At 45.4% G+C, this 23,450-nt stretch overlaps 1 protein-coding gene across 1 annotated transcript; it reads right to left on the bottom strand.

Moving 5' to 3' along the window:
- Window positions 1–10,983: 10,983 nt before the first annotated feature.
- On the bottom strand, window positions 10,984–13,088 carry LOC308561005 (platelet factor 4-like). The gene is made up of 3 exons (XM_081145413.1): window positions 12,701–13,088; window positions 12,349–12,472; window positions 10,984–11,491 (listed from the first exon to the last, which is right to left on the bottom strand). The coding sequence occupies exons 1-3, from the start codon at window positions 12,786–12,788 to the stop codon at window positions 11,389–11,391; spliced, it is 315 nt and encodes a 104-aa protein (XP_081001539.1). The 5' UTR covers window positions 12,789–13,088; the 3' UTR covers window positions 10,984–11,388.
- Window positions 13,089–23,450: the final 10,362 nt, after the last annotated feature.

The following is a 23,450-nucleotide window of genomic DNA, read 5'->3' as shown; positions in this document are numbered from 1 at the left end:
TGTTTAAACACCTAAGTCTTCCAGGTGGCTCTGATTTATTCATGGACTTTTTGGTTATGTAGACCAACAGATTTTCTTTTCTCTCCTTTTTTTTTTTTTTAAGACCATTTAAATTAGATGTCTCTCTCTTGCTAGTGAAATGGTTTTGCTTAACACCATCCATCTTTCACACTTCTGCTAGAAGTAACTTTCCTACACAAACCGCTCTATTTACTCTATTTTTAACCCATCTAGCCATTCATCTCTTCAACATTTATCACCACTTATAAGCTAGGAACTAAGTTAGATTCTCAATTAGGCTACAAAGAGGGAAAAGACAAACTGTGCCACTACCAAATCCACAGTCTATGGGAGTAGAACAGAAAGATAAGAAGTTGTCTGGAGGCCACGATACTCAGCAATGTGCAGAGCTTTACAGGGACTCGGAAGAGAGGGGGAGGCACATCTGATGCCCTCCTTGGAAGGGTAGGAGCTATCAGAGAAAACTTTCCAGAGGAGGGTGCTACCTAAGGTGAGTGGGTAGGGGACTCATTCCAGGAAAAGAGAACCAAGTGAGCAAAGGCATGAAAGCTGGAAGCAGTGTGGTATGACCCCAGAAAAAAAGTAAGTAGTTTATTATTTATTTATTTATTTATTTTTCTTTATAATTTATCTTTATTATTGAAAGTATTAGATATCCCCCTTTCACTTCCCCCACTGATCCCCTCCAACCGGAATCTGCCTCCACCCCAGGCCTTCACCACACTATTGTCTGTGTCCATGGGTTATGCATATGTGCATATAAACTCTTTGATCAATCTCACCCCACCTACTCCCCCACCCCCGCCTTCCCACTGAGATTCATCAGTCTGTTCCATGTTTCTATGTCTCTGAATCTATTTTGTTCCTCAGTCTATTTTGTTCATTAGGTTCCACATAAAACTGAATTAGGAAGAATCAGAAAACCTGAATAGGCTAATAACAACTGATGAAATTGAAGCAGTAATAAAAACACTCCCAGCAAACAAAAGCCCTAGTCCAGATGGCTCCACGGGGGAGCTTTCTAATTCTTAAATTGTAGGGTTAAATAGTTTACCAAAAAAAGTTCTTGCTTTTTTTGAGGTAGGCCTGCATTGCTATGAACTTCCCTCTTAGGACTGCTTTCACTGTGTTCCATAGACTTGGGGTTGTTGTGTGTTCATTTTCATTTGTTTCCAGAAAGTTTCTGATTCCTTTCTTGATCTTATTGGTAACCCATTCATTGTTGAATAACATCTTATTTAGCCTTCACATGTTTGAATGTTTTTTGAGTGTTTTTACTGTAGTTGATTTCTAATTTCATGCCCTTGTGATCTGAGATGCTTGATATGATTTCAATCCTCTTGAACTTGTAGAGACTGGTTTTGTGTCCTAACATGTGGTCTATCTTTAAGAATGACCCATGTACACTTGAGAGGAATGTGTATTCTGCAGCTTTAGAGTGAAATGTTCTGTAAATATCAATTGGATCCATCTGATCTAGTGTGCCATTTAGAGTCACTGTTTCTGTGTTGACTTTTTGTCTGGAAGATCTATCCAGTGAAGTCAGTGGGGTGTTAAAGTCCACGACTATGACTGTATTGCTGTTGATCTCTCCCTTAAATCCTTAAGGTTATTATGGATAGGTCCTTATTTATTGCCATTTTAATTCTTTATGCCTCTGTTTCTCTCTCTATTTCTTCTTATTATTACAGCAGTCCCCTTAACATTTCTTGCAATGTTGGTTTGGTGGTGATAAACTCCTTTAGCCTTTTTTATCTGGGAATCTCTTTATTTCACCATCTATTTTGAATGATTGCCTTGCTGGATAGAGTAGTCTTGGTTTCAGATCCTTTTCTTGAATTATCTTGAATACATCATGCTATTCCCTTCTGGCCTATAGAGTTTCTGATGAGAATTCAACTGAAAGCCTTATGGGAGCTCCTTTGTAGGTAACAGATTGCTTTTCTCTTGCTGCCTTTAAGATTCTCTCCTTGTCTTGAATTTTTAGCATTTTAATTATAATGTGTCTGGGTGTGGGCCTCTTTGGATTCTTCTTGCTTGGGACTCTCTGTGCCTCCTGAACTTGTGTGACTTTTTCCTTCACCAGGTTAGGAAAGTTTTCTGCCATTATTTCTTCAAACAGGTTCTCTAACCCTTGCTTACTTTCTGGCACTCCTATGATGCTAATATTGTTATGTCTTAATGTTGTCCCACAGCTCCCTTAGACTGTCCTCCTGTTTTTTAATTGCTTTTTCTTTTTGGATCTCTGACTGAGTGATTTTTTTTCTACTGTCTTCTAATTCACTGATCCAATCCTCAGCTTCCTCTAAACTGCTGTTTATTCCTTCCAATGTATTCTTTATTTCTGCTACGTCATTCTTCATTTCTGACTGGTCATTTTTCATAGTTTCCATATCTTTTTCATGCTGTTGAGCATCCTTACAATCAGTATTCTGAACTCTATATCTCATAGTTTGCTTATATCCATTTTATTTAGCTCTTTTTCTGGGGACTTCTCTTGTTCTATCATTTGGGTCTCTTTTTTTTTGTCTCACCACTTTGGCTGCCTATTTGGGTTTGTTTCTATGTATTAGGTAGGCCTGCTAGAACTCTCAGTCTTTTTGGAAGGTGTTTGGTGCAGGCCAATGTCAAACACTGTTTGTGACTGGCCTTGAGTACCCTGTTTGGAGCTATCAACAACCCTAGGCTTGAGTTGTCTTCTGTTGGGGCTGGGCACATTTGGACAGGACCAAGATTCACACCAAAGTCTGCTTTTCCAAGGCCTGGATCCAGAAGTACATCAGGCAAAGACTAAAAGCACTCTGAGGTCTGCCTCTGCCTGCAGCCTGATTAATCTGATTCTCTTAATGAGCCCCAGGCTATAGAAACTTCACAGGGTGGGGCAGCTGAATGTTATCAGTCTCTTAATGAACCTCAGGCTATAGAAACTCCATGAGGTATGACAAGAGGTTTTCCAGCAGGGTGGGGCAATTGCTTCCCTCTCAGGCAAAAGGCTGCTTGGAAAGTAAATGTCTGCCTGTGAAAGATGTCCTCTGAAGTATGGGGGAATGACTCGGCACAGGAATCCAGAAGAGTGCCCTCTACACTCTATCTTCAGAGCCTACAACCCTAGATTCTGCTCACACTGCTCCAGTCCACTCTGCCCTCCCTCTGCTGGAGCCCAAGGTGAGTGGCTACACATGAACCTTTATGTGTTGGCTCTTTAACAGGGTGCCTGCATTTCCAGCTATCTCTTCCTGGCAGACAGAAACACGGCTGCTTTTCGCAGCCATATGTTATGTGGGCACCTTTCTCAGTTCTGGTGCTCTTGACTGGGAATCCCAGCCTGGGATTTAGGCCCCAGAGTCCTCAGTGGAAACCCCCTACAGCTGAGCTATCTCTCCGGACCTTCAGCTGCTGCCTGTGGGATCCTGGCCAGCCCTCTCTCGCCTCTGAACTTCCTACCAATTTCTATGTGGTGTCCACTTTTCCTCCTTGGATATGAGGGTGCTCTCCAGCTCATCTTCAGTTGCAGTTAATTATTCAGGATGATTTTTCTGTATTTTAGTTGTAATTCCAGTTTGGTCCTGGGAGAGTGTCAGTATAGCTTCCACTCAGTCCACTGTCGTCTTTAATCTCAGTAGATTTCTTGTGTTTTTTTAAACCTGGAATTTCACATTGAAGCATGGGGTGCAGAGAGACCGAGCAGGAGGATAGACATGGCCCAGTCACCAGAGGCTCCTGCTTGTCACTCACTTAGGAAACGTTTCATATGCCGACTCCATCAGAAAGCCCATAACTCTATCCCAGTGGTTACTTTGACCCTTGGATACAGGTCACATTGTGGGGGAGCACTGGTTTACACACTCCCATGCTAGATTATGTACCCTGCAAGGGAGATAACATATCTCATTTGTCTTTGCATTACCCATCTCCAATATGTATCTGGTTCATACTAAGCATTCAACAAATGTTTGTTGAAATAATACGTGAACAAATCATTTCAGGCCACTGTTTCCTATAAAGTCAGGATAGTCTTGAAGGATTGCAACAGCCTAAAATGTTCTTATTTTCTTTTGTCTATTTTGACCACTCAGCATGAATAAAACCTCTCATCAGACATAGGTGAACCAGAGTTTGAATTATGTGTAAGAGCTGGGGAAGAGTATTCTATCTGGGGCAACCAGAGAAATAAGTCTGAATCAAAGTCCCTAGAAGGTTCTGAGACTAAGGTCTGTCAATAGGTCCAAAGAACTCAAGTGGGACCTTCTGATATATTCAAAGCCAGAAGGCCTGAGGTGCCGAGGTCTAGAACAGAATTTGAGCAGTGTCAGAAATAAAGCAAGGAAGGTCCTGGTTGACTGCCACAAATGGAGCTGGAGTATGTTTGGCCTTTATGATCCATCTGACTCATAATAGATGGGAGATGGGAGGGTCCAGCTAATTAGAAGTACAAGGTTTGGGCAGGAAATGAAGAGATAATAGCTATTCATCTTATACCTTTTTAACATGTATTTGTGTGTATAAGACAATGTGATAGGTGTAGTAGGAGATGTAAGATGGATAAAGTCCAACTTCTACCATAAAATTCTTCCTTTATCCTGTCTACTTTTTTCAACAATGTTAGATTATTTATTTTTCTGTTCCTGGACGATAATCTGATGATATGATCAGCCTACAAATATTTGAAATCATTCACTTAACACTTAGAACCATTTGATATATTAGTTCTGGGCAGATTTTTAAAAATATTTTTATAAATGGTTTTTCATCTCTATTTTCTTAAAATTGTTTCCTAAACTTTCTGGAAGTGGTACTCACTAAACAAATGACATGATGACCATATAGTGAAACAAGAAGAAATTCAGGATTGCCAAAATTTCAAAAGAATAAGGAAATGAAAAAACTTTTCTTAGAAATAATCACATAGGAAGTTTGTTTTGGAGATGAAAACATCATTATGACATTATGATATCATGCAACAAAATTTAGGAAGTTGAAAGATGAATGTGTAAACCACAGAAGAAAATAGCCTGCACAGCATAAAGAAATAGATTTCAACTAGGAAAATGATAAATAATCATAAAAGCATGATATTGGGCATAATGTCAACAGTATTTTCCAATGTTCATTATCCTTCACATTTTTGGCCAGAAATGTATTTGTTTTTATTTTTCCTTTCTAGGCTCTGTCCATATATTCAGGTAATCTTGGAGGCAGGGAATCTGAAATGATATTTATGTGAAAGGGGCGGTTCTGTAAGTGTATACCTGAGCTAGTCCATTGATTAACATTTCTAAAATAGTTGAGGACATTAAAGAACTATGAAATCCAATTAGATATGGTAGAAGTGGTGAATGGCTTGGTTGTATGTATTTTATATACGTGTATGTTATCCATCGAATGTGAATATCTATAACCAAATAACATTTAATGAGCTCATATAGCATACATGTGTGATCAGAGGGGTAAATGGACAGGTGAGCAAAACTCTTGGCAGATTCTCTGATAGTTACAGAGGGAACTCTAACGAAAAATCATACAAATCACTGATGGGGCAAATGGCATGAGTGTGTTGCAATGTCTATGAGAAATTTGGTTTAGTCTCTTTGCCTAACAAGGCCAGGAGTTAACCAACTTTGCATTGGTAAGATGCCTTATCCAGCACTCTGCTAACTGCATTATTATTTCCTTCCATGTAGTTAATATTTGACATTTATTTAGCACCTACTTTGTCAGTCATTTTTCTGGAAGTAGGAATAAAGAGAGGTTAATAGGCATGACCTTTATTCCCTGATCTAAAGGAGGAAAACAAGTAAAGAATTACAGGTCAGTTTAATCATATTCTGTGGAGATAAGTATAAATTGCTTTATTACTTATTCTACAATAGATCCTATTGTTATCTCTAGAATTACTGGAAAAAGAAAACAATCTCCAAACACAGCTGGTAAGTAAGAGCTGGACATTCTGCTTTCAACTTTTACTACCTCTCACCACAAGCCAGCTAATAATAGCATAATCCCCATGTTGTGCCATTTCAGCAATGAAATAAACATTTGACAATGTTATATCCAAAGTTTATTTCTTTTCCTTGTTTTCTTTAGTAGATAGACAGTTAAGCCAGGCTCCACATCACCAGCAGTCCTGTATACCTTACAGATATGATGGTTGATAAACATTGTGGTTTTGTTATTTGACTTTCCTTTAGTTGTTACCATGAAGGGTAATACAGCTTGTATTTATCATGTTAAACTTTTCTTTCTTAACTAGTTATCAGCACCTAAGCTTTGGGTTGTGGTTCCATGTTGGGAGATGGTCTGGCTTGTTGTCTGTGTTCTTAATAGATTGTTTATTAGCTCAAGGATTGTGGCCACTGCTGTTTGTAAATATGTGTTCTGGGGATAAAACTCCAAAAAAGAGAAGAAAAGTAACTTGTATTTACTGGGTTTTAATTCTGAGTCAGACCCATGCTGGGTCGTCTTGTAAGGGAGATTTATTCCTTTCCAGAGCACTGTGGGGTGGACAGTGCTGCCTTTGTTTGGCAGATGAGGAAACTGATGAAATTCAGACTCACACAGAGTCAAATTGAGATGTGACCCAAGACTATCTTATTCAAAACCTATTGGGCTAAATTCAGAAACTGTAGGGATAAGGGAAAGAGCTATAGGTGAAGAAGAAATAATTATAAAGCCATGAATTTAATTCACTAAGTGTGTTTGCTTTTTCCAAGTCCTCCTAGAAAGCAATGTATTTTCAACTCTCAAATCAGTTTGCATGGGGTCCCAAACTGGGGTGTGCATGGCTAAAGCCAAGTGGGCAGTGAGTATAAATAAGAGACCCCAGCAGTAAAGGATGCAGAATCTCAACAATCCGACAACGTCCTACTTGCTGTTACACCTTCCCCTCCAGAGCTGCTCCTCATGGGGTTCCCAAGGACTCCAACCCCAGGTCAGGCCTGGAGGTTCAGGCTGAAGATGAACTGCAGGAAAAGAGATTTAACTATCTTGCTGGTCCTCAGCATCCTGGCTGTACTGTCCTAAATATCCTGGAAAGCACGAATTAGAGTGTGGACTCCAACACAGAATGCTAAAATTTGACTCTTTAGTCAAAGAAATTGAGCAATGTTTTCAAACTATGAGTTACGATCCAGCAGTGGGCTATGAAATCACTTTATAGGCCTGTGGCCAACATTGTTTTTAAAAAGTGGATAAAGTAGGATAGGATAATATAGAAAATAAATATCAGAACACATTGTACAAAGCAAGTATAAGTATTGTATTGTGAACTTGTTTTAGGGGTGTGTGTATGTAAATACAGATATGCATACATATATACATACATAAGCACACAGTGACTACATATATACACAGTATAAATGCATAAGCGAATGCGAGACCACACGGGTCCCACATTCTCTCCCTGGCCAGGGAAAAACTTACTCTATTACCCCAAACTGAGACAAGACATGCTTTCTAACTAATGTCAATGCAACAAAGTCATTAATAAGTGTTTCCTTTATGACTGCTTAGAAAGTATTTTATGGAAAATTAGCAGTTCACCTGATAGCTACATTGTCAGGGCTCAGGGCAGGCTGCCTGCCCCCAAGATATCCCCCAGTGGGATACTTATTAATTTGGACTAAAGTCATCTGAAAAGAGTCCTCCTCTCCTCTGTCTGCTCAAAACCAGAAAATAAATCTCTATAACAGGTGCTCTCCCTGCTCCTGAAGACTGAGAGGCAACCTTATTACCAAAGCCATAAAATCCAGGGTTGGAAAGCATGCATGCACAAACCTCGTAACGCCCAGGCTTAGTGCTGATTCCTCATCGATGAATATACCCAAGCCTGCTTAGATCCCTTTCTGATGAGCACTTTGTCCTGTTGATTTCTCAAAAATTTATTGTTTCTTTGTCTAAAAAGTATAGAAAGTCCTACTGCAATAATATCTTTGAACCTCATTCTGTGATGTCAGCTTCAAGTTGTGATTCTTCTGTGTGCACACGTTAGATTGCTTTTTCTTCTATTAATCTAGTCTGTGTCGATCTTCTCATTTTCTAACTAGTCCAGTCATGAGAACTAAGACTGGACAGAGGAAAGGCAGAGTGGAGGGAGTTCTTTCCTGCCCCCTGACAATATTAAATGGCTAATATTTTCAAAAGAGAAAAGAACATTTTTTTGGAGTAGCAAAACTGTTTTTTTAAAGTTCCTCCTTATTTTCTCTGTTTCCTGTTATCTAGAATGAGCATGCATTCATTGTCTTTTATAATGACAAAAAAAGTATGTATCTTTAAAACCAACTAAACCTCAATGCTCTATGCATTGAAGAGGAAACTGTTTTTTTATCACACAGGCCTTAGAAGGGGAGAAAAAAAACAAAAAGTAGAAAAATGAGGAACAACTTCCAAGAGCAAAATAATCTTTGGTGGTTTTGGTTCTTGACTGTGCAGTAAGTGCCCAGTTTGTGAACATTTTCTGCTGACTGCTTCAAGCCAGCAAATGAAAAAAAAAATAATAAAATGAATAAACAGACAAATAAATAAATAAAAGGTTTAAGTACATTCAATCTTTATGACTCCATAAATGTTTAAAATGGCAAACAGCTGCAGTAAACTGCACCTGACTTGGCCACTTCCCAGCAGCAAAGAGCTCTCTCGATACCATTGCCGATAACGGGGCAGCTTGAAAGTGTTTAGTCAATGTCATTCTGAGGGAGTATTTACAAGGCGCCAGCATCTGTTGACACTGGAAATTTTGTTTTGGTTCTTCGCCCCTTTGAGTCACACCTACTAATTATTGATTCCAACTAAGTGTGTTGTTTGAGGCAGGGAGTGAGAGGAAAAACAAGCAAAAAGTATTGTACCACTCACACCCCATTTTCAATGCTTTCTCTCTCCAAATTCATTTGACTTGAGGAAATTTTATTGCCACTGCAATCATTTTTGCTACTTATCACCAAGTATCACTCTGTTAAATAAATGACTTATTCTACACTCCAAAATAACTGGGACGGTGCATTGAGAGAAAGAAATATTGAGAGTGATAATAATAATTAAGACTTGCTAATTTTAAAGCACAGACTATACATGAGGAAGGACGCTAGGTGTTTTCCATACATCATCCTCTTAGTCCTCACAGTAATCTATGAAGCAGACACTCAGAACACTCCCATTTTACAGATGAGGAAACTAAAGCACTGACGGGGAGTGAGTGGGACACAGACTTGGGTGCCATGCTCGGGACTTTGGACCATGAAAGCCTTATGCAGGGAAGTATCTGTGTTTTGAAAGGATAATTCGGATGACTATGCATAAGGCGGACTGAAAATGAAAAACTTAAAATGGGTGATAACTAGTTGGGAACCCGTCATTCACTCTCCCCACAGACACTCCAGCTCTGCAGAGCAATAAACATGCTGAGGACTTACTGATCCTGTGTCTTTCTACTTATTTTTCATCTTGTGGCAGTTGTGTTCTTCCCGTTGCCTCCCTGGTGAATTCCTCCTCCACCTTCCAGAGCTGGTTTAAGGAACAGTTCCTCTATGAATAATCAATAAACATGCCGTTGGCCTGTGTGAAAGGCAGCGTAGTGGGGAAGCGAGAGCAGGCAGTTGGTAGTCAGACTGATCTGCTCAGCCTCTAAGAAGCCATGGCCTTGGGAGAGTCCTTAACCTTTCTGAGATTGTTACCTCAACTCCATAATGCGAATAATGTTACCTAATAGGCAAAGTGGGCGTGGAAATTCAGAAGGTAGATACTGTGGTACTTCATAAACCTCTAGAAATAGTGTTTAGTTAAGTAGTTTCTCAAAGCCTCTGCTGCTCCCCACCCCACACTCCCCAAGGAAACTGACTTGTACCATTCTACATTTTTTCTTAGCATAGCAGTTGGATCCCTTCCTCTGCACAAACACTACCATATTAGGTTAAAACGACATTAGCTCATGAGTGAAGGTCTGTAGTTTTCTCCTGCCTCAACTAGATTCTGCCTTCTTGTCCATTATGGTAGGCTGAATAATGAATGACCTCTCCCCCTGGGATTTCCATGCTGTAATCCCTGGAACCTGAGAAAATGTTACCTATATGGCAAAAAAGACCTCAGATGTAAGGATCATGAGATGGGAACATTATCCTGCATTATCCCAATGTGCCCAACATAATCACCAGGGTGCTTGTAAGAGGCAGGTAGGGTAGAAGCGGAGGGTCAGAGTGACAACAGAAGCCGAGGTTGGAGTGATACAGCTTGAAGATGGAAGATGGGGCCGCCAGCTGAGCACTGCAGGTCACCTGTAGAAGCTGAGAAAGACAAGGAAATGGATTTTCCCCTAGAGCTTCCAGAAGGAATGCGACTCTCAGGACACTCTGAGTTTAGCTCACAAGACTCAATTTGGACTTGTGACTTTCAGAACTGTAAGATAAAAAATTTGTGTTGTTTAAGCCATTGAATTGGTGGTAACTGATTACGGAAGCAATGGGAAGTGAACACACCCATCTTTAAACACCTTCCTTTCTCCCGAAAGAATAGTAGTGTCTTCCTAAAGCATGACTGAAAATACAACTTTGCCTCTCTCCAGGCTTCCACGGCTGTTTAACATATAATTGTAATATCTCCAATGTTAAGGGATTCGTGGATCAGTGGTAAACTGAAAATACAGTTTCACTGAACCTGGGAATACTAAGGAAAAAGATCTATGCAAGACATTTGCATCCTTAGAGCAGCTCTCACGGTGTACAAATGGAAGGGACTATGAACCAGTTCTGCGGGTTTGCCAAGTGCAGGGTTCACTCAGGCACTACTGTGGGTATGAAAACTGTTCTTAACATTTGATTTTTGTGTAATGTCAGCATTATCAAAGGACCTATAAAGAGTAAAATATTTTACTATCATTCTCTGGAATATAGATATATTTCCATTACATGGTAGAGGTTCTGGTTTTATTTTTATTAGTTTCCTAGTACTGGGGTACAGTATAAATCTCAAGAGGATAAACGCAGTCTGATTTATTTATTTTTTACAAAGCATTCCAGTAAAGTTTAAGTGCTATTAATATTTACTGACAAAAATAATCATAGCATTGACATGTAAATAAGTAGCTATTAAGTAATGCGATCGTGGGCATACGCAAGTGGGTCTCGGCGAACAGAACGCCAAGGGGACCCAGTGCTCACTGGGCCAAAGCCTCCTTCAGAGGCCACTTCTGCTTAGAATTCTCGGGTTTCTTTATATACGCAGTTGTGATGCTTTGCTCCATTAAGAAATATTCTGAATGCACGACAACTTGGTTGACTTTATTAAGAATTTGAAGGGTAATAAGACATCAGGTTTTTCCAAAGTTAGATTGAAAATGAAAACAAAAAAAAGAAAAGCCAAGCGCGTTGTAGGTGAGCAGCTTCAGTGGGCCGCCAGCCTCCTTCCCGTGAGCTCCCTGAGGATCCTCTTATAGGCGCGGGCGTGGGGGTCCAGGCAGACCTTCCTCCCGCTCCTCAAGGTGGCTCTGCGGGCGGGACGGGCGGGGCCTGCAGCGGGCGCTGGGGGGGCAGGAGGCGGGGGGGGGGGAGCGGGGTGCGGGGGCGCGGGGGGGGCAGGAGGCCGAGGGGGGAGCGGGGTGCTGCGGGGCGCGGAGAGGGGTGGGGGGGCAGGAGGCCGAGGGGGGAGCGGGGTGCGGGGCGCGGAGGGGGGCAGGAGGCCGAGGGGGGAGCGGGGTGCTGCGGGGCGCGGAGAGGGGTGGGGGGGCAGGAGGCCGAGGGGGGAGCGGGGTGCTGCGGGGCGCGGAGAGGGGTGGGGGGGCAGGAGGCCGAGGGGGGAGCGGGGTGCTGCGGGGCGCGGAGAGGGGTGGGGGGGCAGGAGGCCGAGGGGGGAGCGGGGTGCGGGGCGCGGAGGGGGGCAGGAGGCCGAGGGGGGAGCGGGGTGCGGGGCGCGGAGAGGGGTGGGGGGGCAGGAGGCCAAGGGGGGGAGCGGGGTGCTGCGGGGCGCGGAGAGGGGTGGGGGGGGCAGGAGGCCGAGGGGGGAGCGGGGTGCGGGGCGCGGAGGGGGGGCAGGAGGCCGAGGGGGGAGCGGGGTGCTGCGGGGCGCGGAGAGGGGTGGGGGGGCAGGAGGCCGAGGGGGGAGCGGGGTGCGGGGCGCGGAGAGGGGTGGGGGGGCAGGAGGCCGAGGGGGGAGCGGGGTGCGGGGCGCGGAGGGGGGCAGGAGGCCGAGGGGGAGCGGGGTGCGGGGCGCGGAGGGGGGCAGGAGGCCGAGGGGGAGCGGGGTGCGGGGCGCGGAGGGGGGCAGGAGGCCGAGGGGGAGCGGGGTGCGGGGCGCGGAGGGGGGCAGGAGGCCGAGGGGGAGCGGGGTGCGGGGCGCGGGACTCACAGCATCTGGGCCGCGGGGCAGTGCGGCCCGGGGCGCATCACCTCCAGGCTGGCCACGCGCTCGGGGTGCACGCGGGGGGTGGTCCGCAGGCACACGCACTGCCGGTCCTCGGCCACCGTCGGGCCTGTCGGAGGGAAAGGCGCGAGTGGGGGGTGGCCCGGGGAGGACGCTTTGGGGGCCTTGCCCCCCGCTTTTCCCCGCCACCCCGCGCCCCCCGGGTGAGAAACGCCGGCCCGGGCGGCGGGGCTGCGCGGGCCCAGGGCCTCCCGCCCGCGAGCGCAGGGGCCCGGTGGTCACGGCCCCTCCCGGCCCCCAGCCTCGCTCCCGGCCCCCGCCCCCGCCCCGCACTCACGCCCGCCCCGGGCCGCGGGCAGCAGCAGCAGCCCCAGGAGCAGCAGGCGCGGGCCGGGCCGGGGCAGCGAGCCGGGTCCGAGACTCATGTCGCCGCCGGGAGGCCGGGTGCGGGCAGCGGGCGGGGGGCGGAGGCCGAGCCCCTTTATCCCCGCTGCCCGGAAGCCTGGGGTGGAGAGTGGGGAGCGGGGTGCAGAGGCCGGGGAGCTGGACTCGGGGGCGGGGGCTGGGTCAACTGCGCGCGCTGCGGCCGGCGGCGGGGTCCGCGCTCCAACACGACTGTACGCACAGGCACGCGTGGGGTCGGACGCCGCTCGGGCCGCGGGAGATGAGCGCGCTTCCCGGCAGCGCGTCCCCGTCACAGTGTCGCCCAGCGCGGCGCGCCTCCCGCGCCCGAGCCACCTGTTCCCGCCGCGCCCGCGCCCCCCCCCCCGGACCCCGCCTTCCCCGCGCCGCGTTCGGGGGCCCGTGTCCCAGGCGTGCGCTCTGCCCTTCCCCGCGCCGCGTTCGGGGCCCGTGTCCCAGGCGTGCGCTCTGTCCTTCCCCGCGCCGCGTTCGGGGCCCGTGTCCCAGGCGTGCGCTCTGTCCTTCCCCGCGCCGCGTTCGGGGCCCGTGTCCCAGGCGTGCGCTCTGCCCTTCCCCGCGCCGCGTTCGGGGGCCCGTGTCCCAGGCGTGCGCTCTGCCCTTCCCCGCGCCGCGTTCGGGGCCCGTGTCCCAGGCGTGCGCTCTGTCCTTCCCCGCGCCGCGTTCGGGGCCCGTGTCCCAGGCGTGCGCTCTGTCCTTCCCCGCGCCGCGTTCGGGGCCCGTGTCCCAGGCGTGCGCTCTGTCCTTCCCCGCGCCGCGTTCGGGGCCCGTGTCCCAGGCGTGCGCTCTGCCCTTCCCCGCGCCGCGTTCGGGGCCCGTGTCCCAGGCGTGCGCTCTGTCCTTCCCCGCGCCGCGTTCGGGGCCCGTGTCCCAGGCGTGCGCTCTGTCCTTCCCCGCGCCGCGTTCGGGGCCCGTGTCCCAGGCGTGCGCTCTGTCCTTCCCCGCGCCGCGTTCGGGGGCCCGTGTCCCAGGCGTGCGCTCTGTCCTTCCCCGCGCCGCGTTCGGGGGCCCGTGTCCCAGGCGTGCGCTCTGTCCTTCCCCGCGCCGCGTTCGGGGGCCCGTGTCCCAGGCGTGCGCTCTGTCCTTCCCCGCGCCGCGTTCGGGGCCCGTGTCCCAGGCGTGCGCTCTGTCCTTCCCCGCGCCGCGTTCGGGGCCCGTGTCCCAGGCGTGCGCTCTGCCCTTCCCCGCGCCGCGTTCGGGGCCCGTGTCCCAGGCGTGCGCTCTGCCCTTCCCCGCGCCGCGTTCGGGGCCCGTGTCCCAGGCGTGCGCTCTGTCCTTCCCCGCGCCGCGTTCGGGGGCCCGTGTCCCAGGCGTGCGCTCTGCCCTTCCCCGCGCCGCGTTCGGGGCCCGTGTCCCAGGCGTGCGCTCTGTCCTTCCCCGCGCCGCGTTCGGGGCCCGTGTCCCAGGCGTGCGCTCTGCCCTTCCCCGCGCCGCGTTCGGGGCCCGTGTCCCAGGCGTGCGCTCTGTCCTTCCCCGCGCCGCGTTCGGGGCCCGTGTCCCAGGCGTGCGCTCTGTCCTTCCCCGCGCCGCGTTCGGCCGCGGGGCGCGTGTCCCAGGCGTGCGCTCTGTCCTTCCCCGCGCCGCGTTCGGGGCCCGTGTCCCAGGCGTGCGCTCTGTCCTTCCCCGCGCCGCGTTCGGGGGCCCGTGTCCCAGGCGTGCGCTCTGTCCTTCCCCGCGCCGCGTTCGGGGCCCGTGTCCCAGGCGTGCGCTCTGTCCTTCCCCGCGCCGCGTTCGGCCGCGGGGCGCGTGTCCCAGGCGTGCGCTTTGTGCTTCTTTCCCGCTGCCAGGCGGTGACTCAGCTCTGAACTCGCCTGGCCGTGCAAGGCCTCCTCAGTCTCTTGAAGGGGACCCCCAGCCCTGCACCCCACCATCCGACCTACTCTGGGAAGCAAGGTCCGTCCTCCTCATGACCCTCGCACCCTGGGGAAAATGGTGAAAGTGACACTTGAATGCACTCTTTCTGAAAAACGTGGGCCTGCAGGCTGCTTCTGCTCAGCGCAGGAGAGCGGCCGGAGGGGAACCTGCAGGCCACAGCTCCCAGGGCCTGCGGGCCGGGCCGGTGCGATGGGCCACGCTGGCAGGAGCCGCGGCGCCCTCAGGACGCGGCCCCCAGGAGGTGTGCGGAAAGCGGCGGGGAGCAGGGTGGACGGCATGCGGCGGAACCCGCACAGGGAAGTGGGGAGGTTAACATGGACCATCCTCCCCGGAGAAGAATGACTCTGCCTCGCGCTCAGGGCCGCGCGCACGCTCGCCCTCTAGCCGGGCCCTCTGTCGGGCTGGTGGACGGCGGTGCCGGGCCTCAGAGCCACTGCGCCCAACTAGCCGGTGGCCCCACGCCCAGCGGAACCAGACTCCTGCAGGGCTGTGCAGTTTAATTCCTGGGCCCAGAATGGCCTTTCTCTTCCTCTCCCACCGCCTGCTCTTTCAGCGGCCCAAGCCCTTTTCACATTTCTGGAGCCGCCTTAGACACTGCTTCCTCAGAGGGCCTTCCCTGACAGCTGTGGGCAATTTGTTCCCTGTGGTTATGGCTTGTAGCATCATCTGCTTTCCTGTTTCTCACAGGTCACACAAACACGCACACGTTATGCACAGAGATGTGTGTGTGCCCGTATGTGTGTGTTTAAAGTGCTTAAAACGGCTCCTCTTCCCAAATGAGGAGCTCTGTGAGGTGAGAGACCATAAGGTTCATCACTGTCACCCTGGTGCAATACAGGAACTCAGCATAAAATCGCCGCATTTAGTCAAGATAATCAGAGCTAAAACTGGCCATGCTGAGGCTCTGTCCCGTTCACGTATGCTTCTTCATGCAACTGGAGAATGCCTCTTTATGAACAAGCGTCACGCGTGGCTGTGATTATTTGTCAGTTGTCTGCCTCTTCCACCAGACACTGATCTCTTCAAGGGCAATCCTCTGTGAATTCCATGTTTTTTAATATCCTGCATCCGACACGATGGCTGATGCAGACGATGTTTATAGAACTGAAACTTGGAATCCCAAGTCAGGTCAGCGGCAGAGGGAATGAGTCCGAAGGCAGTTTTGGAGATGGATGGCAACATACTGGATTCGCACAGCCTCGCCCTGGATTTTAGTATTTGAAGTATAAAGGAATCCAGAGAGTAGTAAATGACAATTAAATTGTTCTTTCTCTGCATCTAAATACAACAATTCTAAATGTGCACTCAAAAATAAAATACATCTACACCTAAGGAGATATTAGCGTAGCGTAAACACTGTGGCATGTCTCAGGAGCCGGTGCTGTTGGATTGCAGTAGGAAGCGACTGGAGAAATGAATGAGATGCTGAGCTATTTTGAATTATTTGACAAAAACTGACAATGACTACAATCCTCTTGTACTGCTTTATTACATGTTTATTTATGCATATTTTGGATAAACTATTAAATGCACTTATTTTTTAGACTAAGCATTTTAAGACATTGAAGTTATAAAGGTGAAATTATACCTAAGAAGCCAGAAACATCAATCAGAAAGAATATATGCCCCCCTATGTTCATAACAGCATTATTCACAATAGCTAAGATCTGAGAACAGCCCAAGTGCCCATCAGTAGATGAATGGATTTAAAAACTGTGGTGTATTTACACAACAGAACACTATGCAGCAATGAAAAATAAGGATCTCTTACCCTTTGAGACAGCATGGAGGGACCTGGAGAGTATTATGTTAAGCAAAATAAGACAGTCAGAGAAAGTCAAGTATCGCATGATCTCACTTATATGTAGAATCTAATGAACAAAATAAACTGACCAAAAAAAAAAGATCCAGAGACATGGAAGCATGGAACAGACTGACAGAACTCAGAGGGAAGAGGGGAAGGAGGGTGGGAAGAGATTAACCAAAGAACATATATGCATATGTGCATAACCCATGGACACAGACCATAGGTGAAGGCCGGGGGGGGGGGGGGGTAGAAGGGGTCAATGGGGGGAAGGGGTACCTGTAATACTTTCAACAATAAAGATTTTTTTTTTAAAAAAAAGGAGACCTTAATAATGTCAGGTTTGTAAACTAGATGCTTAATGTATGAATGTTCCCAAAATTCCGTGCACAAGTTGGGGTAGGTGAACTTATTCTCCTATAATGATTGTAGTATATGCAGCATGCTGCTGATGTACCAAGTCCTACCCTGTGTGTCAGTAACACTATATGCTATATAATGTAACCTCTCCATTAGAGAAAGAAGGAATCAAGGAAAGTGGTGCTCTGCGGGGGCGAAGAGAGAGTGCAATTCCAACTCCCCCTCTAGTTATCCCCTATTTAGTTACCTGATCTTGGGGCAAATTTCCTAATCTCTTTGAACTTCTTCTCTGTAATACTGGGGGTGCTATAGTAGTAATAACAAATAATCACTAACATCTTTATATGGGTTATTGTATGACATGTTTTATTTTCACGCTTTGAATTTTTAACTCTTAATTTTCACATCAACTCTATGAGATAAGCAATATTATTATCCAATTTTAGAGATGATGAAAATTAAGAACAGAGAAGTTAAGCAACCTGCCCAAAGTTAAACAGCTAGCAAGTGGTAGAACGGAGTTACCGAGTCATTCTCTCTCTAGAGGACATGCTTTCAATCAGATTATATCTATCTGGTAAGAATTATTTGTTCATGCATGTAAAACACTTCATAGGCCTGGCATATTAAAAGTTATTCATAAAGTTTAGGTATTATTCTGGTACATAGAAAATGGAACAGATTGTCAAGGAGTGGCTCTGTTGTTGGTCATATGTGAACGCCAAAGTATAAAAAAGAATAAAAAGATAATTAAGGCTTCTCACCCCAAACGATTCTGTTAAAATTAATCATATATGACAGCAAAGTAATAACAACTTTGGATTTTATTCTAATAGTTCTGTAAACTATGTGGGGATAAGTTTAAGGGATTAAGAAATAAATTAAAGTTCTGTTGATTATAAAATAATAATTAGTACTCTGGTATAGTTTTAATTATTGTACTTATTTGCAAGATCGATTTTAATACTGAAATTGTAACCTTGCAAATATTAAGTAAATGCAAATATGTACAAATATGCCAAGGTAAAATATTTAATACCAAGTAGAATCTGTATTATTATTATTATTATTATTACTGAAAATACCAGAGTTTTTGATAGAGCTTTTTCATACTTTTTTTAAATTTATTTTTTGGCTTAGTAGTATTAAATATATTCAATTCAAAGTAAATACTGCTTACAAGAATTACATTCTACAAGTGTTTTTAATTTTAGGGTTTGAAGACTAAAATCAACATTAGAAAAATCTTTCAGAGAATTGTCTTAAACAGGACATCCTAGAACTAAGATAATGAAAAACTCTATAAAGTCCCTAAGTATATTAACAAACATTTATTGAGCAAGCGCTCTATGCTGGACTCTGTATGATTCCTAATACCACTGACCATTGTGGAAGCTTTTAATCACCATGGGTGCGTCTAGTCTAACAGTAAAGTAGAGCAAGATAAGTTAACACAAATGTATTTGGAAAGAAAATTTTTAATAAAGAAATGCAAAGCATAGTACCACATTTAGCCTAGAGTGAGGGGGTAAGCCACATATTATATTTTGACACTAGGCTTGCTTACTTTTATCTTTGTCATCTATTAGCCAGCCTCCCCAGAATAAAATGTGACTTCTTGAGACAGAATGGAAAACTCATCCAAAGTTTAATACAGTATGAATAGGTATCCTGGACAAATTAAAACTCCAGAACGTTAAGGCTGCAAACTCTTACTCTTCTGGGGAGATGAAAAGGTTTGACAGACAGTAAACAGATTAAGCAGCTAGCTCATCACTTTTCAACATTTTCTGGACTATTTTCCTGATTCTTGGAGCTTCTGGGTCCAGGCAGACTTCCTTCCCATTCTTTAACTTGGCTCTGCAAGAGAAAATAGAATGTTTGTGTGCTTCTTGGCCTTTCAGATGGGATCAATGGGGCTGAGCAAAAGAGTGGTGGTGAGGACTGAGGCGGAGGGCTTCTCTAATGAGTTAATACTACAGTAGCATGGACTTACATCACTTCGACTTTGGAGCAATGGGGTCCTGCCCTGGTGACCTTCAGATTTTGGATGTTACCGAGATTAACGCCAGAGGTTGTCTTTACACACGTGCAGCGAAGTTCCAAGTACCGCTCAGTGCCCATGCTGTCAGCTAGGATAGAAACCGAGATGTATTAATGGTCCTAGCTGTGGACTGTAGCCCTCTCACAAGGCCACTGTGAATTTGATCTGAAACCGACAGTCAAGCACCCAAGCCCAAGGCCTGGCACAAGATCGAGCGCCCACTAAGTGCAGCTCCCGCGTATAGACGTGTGGTATAATGGCCTTCCCCAGCCCCAGCAGCCCCCCGGCAGTCTCCCCAGGGCAGCTGCAGCAGGAGAACCACAGCCGCGGGAAAGCAGGGCCCCACCTTCCGCTTCCCTGAAGCTTCTCTTACTTTCCCTGGCGGCGGAGGGACCCAGCACAGTCAGGAGCAGTGAGAGCAGCAGCAACACCTGTAAGGCAGGAGCAGAGGTGGGCCTGGGTCCGAGGCTCATGGTGAAGGGCACTGAGCGGGAGCTGTTCCCAGAGCCGGGCGACCTCAGCGCTGAGGGTGGGCTGTGGCCCAGGAGTCCACCGCTCAGTGGCTTCCAGGCTCTGCTGATGTCTTTTATACACACCCCCTCAAGCCAGCAAAGAGAAAAGGGATAGGGCCGGGGGAAGTGAGAACATGTGGTAATATTTGTATAAGGATAATTATGTTGTGCCCAACCCAGATAAAACACCAGGCAAGTCAAAGTTCCTGCTAAATTTCATCTTACACATTACTTCACACTCACACTCCCCCTTTCTCGGTACCGTCCCCCTTACACATATTAAACACCGCACTTAGGTAAGAGCTGGACTGAAATAGAACATATCTCTTCTTTGTGTAACTATGAAACATGGCTTGCCTGTCCTATAATGTAATTTATGTGAGGCCAAACAGGTGCTTTATGAGTACCTGAAAGCATGAATAGGTGACTTTGAAAAGAGAATTATCTTCCCTTTGTAGTTGCCTTGGAAAGCAGATGCTCTTATCTTGTTTGCTGATAAACCTTGGGATTCATTTGCCGTCTATGGATAAAATGAACTAATTCCCATCAAAGCCTCACTTTGCATATTAGTTTATGGGGGGTTTTCTGTCTTTGAAATGTATTATTTTTGTAATTTTATTCAGGAAGTAGAAGCAAACATCTTCCCTTGTGTTATAAAATAAACTACTTTTTCTACTGTCTGAATATGCCCTAAAAAGCCAGACCCAGCATCATTATTTTTCCTCTTCTTTTTAATCTAACAGAGAAATATATACTACAATTTACTGTAAAAGATTCATAGACTGCAGATGTATGTGGAATAAAACATGCAAGTTTCTCTTTATTATTATTTCACATTCCCACTCTATGGTGGTAACCATCAGTAATAATTTAACTTTAGTGTTCTGTTCTGTCTTCATTAATATATACATATACAAATATATATACAGATACATATACAGATACATATAGATACGTATACATATACAGATACATATATAAATATATATACAGATACATATACAGATACATATACAAATATATATACAGATACAGATACATATACAGATACATATACAAATATATATACAGATACAGATACATATACAGATACATATACAAATATATATACAGATACATATACAGATACATATACAGATACAAATACAGATACAATACACAGAGACACATGGAATACACAGAGATAAGCATATATACGTAGAGATAGACATGGATCTTTTTATATAAATGGGATCATTATACAGCTTTTGTCCTTCAAAAATATGTCTTCAGCATCCTCTCATGCTACCTCAATGTAGTTTTGCCCATTCCTTTAATGGCTGTGTTGACATTCAGTGGCACTGGCAATCATTGTCCAACCTGTCTTATTGGTGGCTTTAAGGGCGTTTCCAGTTTTGCACTAAACAAATGCAGTAAGATATTTATTCCTTAATTCTCAGACCCTAATTAAGGGTCTTGATCTCAAACTCCACTTTACAGACAAAGCCCCTCAGAGACAGAGGCGGACCTAGCATCACGGGCTGGCTTGTATGTGTTATTGTCCGGAGGACCTCTGTTCCGTGTAAAGACCTGCCTCCTCGGCGGAAGGCAGAGGCATGTCCAAGGTTTTTTTGCACGTCTCGTGCGTCCTGTAGGGTACCGGGTAGCGCAATATATAGCGGGCCCTCAACAGCGTTAGTGAATAAATCGGTGAGTATGTATCACCTGAAGGGGAGTCCTCTCTTTGCTTCCTAATCAGCTGCAATTCTCAAACCAGACTCCGGTGGCCCAGAGTACCTGTGATATAAAAAGGTGGTTTGGAAGGCTGGTCATAAAGAGTAAGGCCCTGGCCACAAGTTGTCTTCCTCTTACAACTATATTCAAATCTTATACAATATTTAAACTTCCAATTTTCTTTTTGCTTAATTTTTATAGCTTTAAAATTCTAGAAGAAGCTCTCAAAATATTAAATGTACAAAATTACTTTCTATCAAAAGAATGATTGTAGTAATTAATTTTCCCAAGCTTTAAAAAAACCTTATAAAACAATTTTTTCTATTATAAGTTACAAGCTACATCTCCTTAAGTTCTTAGTTCCTGTTTTTCAATGTATTCCTTATTTTTCTCCATCCCATTTGTTTTCTTCTTATAACTTACAGTCTAGCAGTAAAACATATTAAATTAAAATGATTTTCCACCTCTTCCAAACCAGAAATTCATAGTTTAAGAACAAGCTTAAGGAAAAGCTTAAGCTGGACATTAGCATCCTTCTAAAAGCTGAGATGTGGAGTGAACTGTGGAGAGAATCTCAACAGAAAACAGAGTGAGGAAAGCAAACTTCTTTGTAAGTCTTTCTGAGTGATGACTTTATAGCCTTTCGCCATCACTGAGACTGATAATATTGCTAATTTTCAAACCAGACATGTTTTAATTCAAATATAAGCTCAAAACCATTTCCAGAGCAAGATAGAAAGGTTTTTAACATTATTCATAGCATCTTCTTTTTTCTGTCCATCACAACCCCCATGGTGTACAATATTTATTGGCATCATTGAAACTCAAACTTGGATTCAAGTTTCTTTCCTGGTTCATTTAATATAATTACTCAGAAGTTCCCGGTTCTTTTGGGGAAACAATATGGGAAGTCTTTTATACTAATGATGCTGTTTGAGTTAGTGGTACCAGGAAAGAGGAATGTGTATAGCACAGGATCACCAAGTCATTGTCTTAACCAACAACTGTATTTTGTCACAAAAGATACATTGTCAGCAAGGTTCATGAGTAAGTATTAGCAAGTTTCTTGAGTCACTAAAATTTTACAAACTTATTAGTCAGCATTTGAGGTAAATGAATTTTTACTAGTTTTCATTTATTTAATAAATTTGGATTAGTAGTTATTATGTTCCAGGCATTACAAAATTCTCTTCATTGTGTGACTTAGTCACTTAACTATTTTTATTCAAAATGTGAGACCCCAAATATTTGTGCAAAGTCATGGAATATAAGTTACTAATCTCTTACTACTACTACTGATAATTGCTATTACTGTTATTTGCATAATTTTCTTTGGTATTCTTGAGCAGAAACACAATACAGACGCTGATAAACTGTACAGAAATGTGTAACCAAATTTTAAAATCATTATTCAATCAAAAGAAGTTAGCTTTTAAAATTATAACTTAAATGAATGCTAGAGAATTAGTATCAGAGGTTCTTGGGTATAAAAATAACTTGACAGTCTTTTTATGAGTTTTACATTGTCACCCTCATGGGGTTTTTGGTTTTGGGATGTTTTTTGTTGTGTGTGGTTTTTTTGGTGGTGGTAAGTTATTTTATCTCTTTTTCCTTTAAGTCATTGTATAAATAGCAGAGTCATTCAGGAAACTAGCAAGTTTTCTAAAATTCAAAACAGAACTTATCTGTTAGCAATTTTAACAGAAACTAGCCAGAGACATTGGGTGACCGAATTCCATTAAAATTAAGACATATATTAACTCTGCCTGTTAAAGTGACATCTCCATGTATGAAGAAAATAAGCTATTTCCTGCAAATTAGTCATAAAAGCAACTGGTACAGAAGACCTCAGGGATAATAAAAATTTGGGTGAGTTCGTTAAAGCACTTGAATCGGTAGATTGAAGTCCTGCCAACAAAAGATCCCCTATAAGTGATGAAGTGAAATGTTTTTGTATAACTCTGAGTTGGCAAGAATAATCCAGGCCTCGGTTCCTCTGGGACTCATTCAGCTGCGGGGTGTACTGCTTGGAGGTGAAGCGTGGGGTGGGGTGGGGGCAGGGGGGAGGGTGAAGGAGTTGAGGAGGAATATCTTCCTGGGTGCTATTCATTATACAGGATCACTGCACTGTTTTGCAGCCTGAGCATTTTTATTCTGATTTTATGTTGATTAAATCATTGGCTGAACATTAGATGCATGATGTGCCTCTTTTAATCGTTTTTGCCGTGTAACAAGCCAACCCCAGACTTAGTGGCTTACAGCAGCAGTTCATTACTTCTGACAACTCTGTATGCTAAGGAGAGGTTCTGCGGCTGTCACCGTCCTGAGCTCACTTAAGTGGATGTAATCAGAGGACAGC

Source organism: Miniopterus schreibersii (assembly GCF_964146895.1).
Source record: "Miniopterus schreibersii genome assembly, chromosome: 1".
NCBI classification, from domain to species: domain Eukaryota; kingdom Metazoa; phylum Chordata; class Mammalia; order Chiroptera; family Miniopteridae; genus Miniopterus; species Miniopterus schreibersii.
The sequence above is the reverse complement of the archived record's forward strand: the minus strand, read 5'-3'. Positions and strand labels throughout refer to the sequence as shown.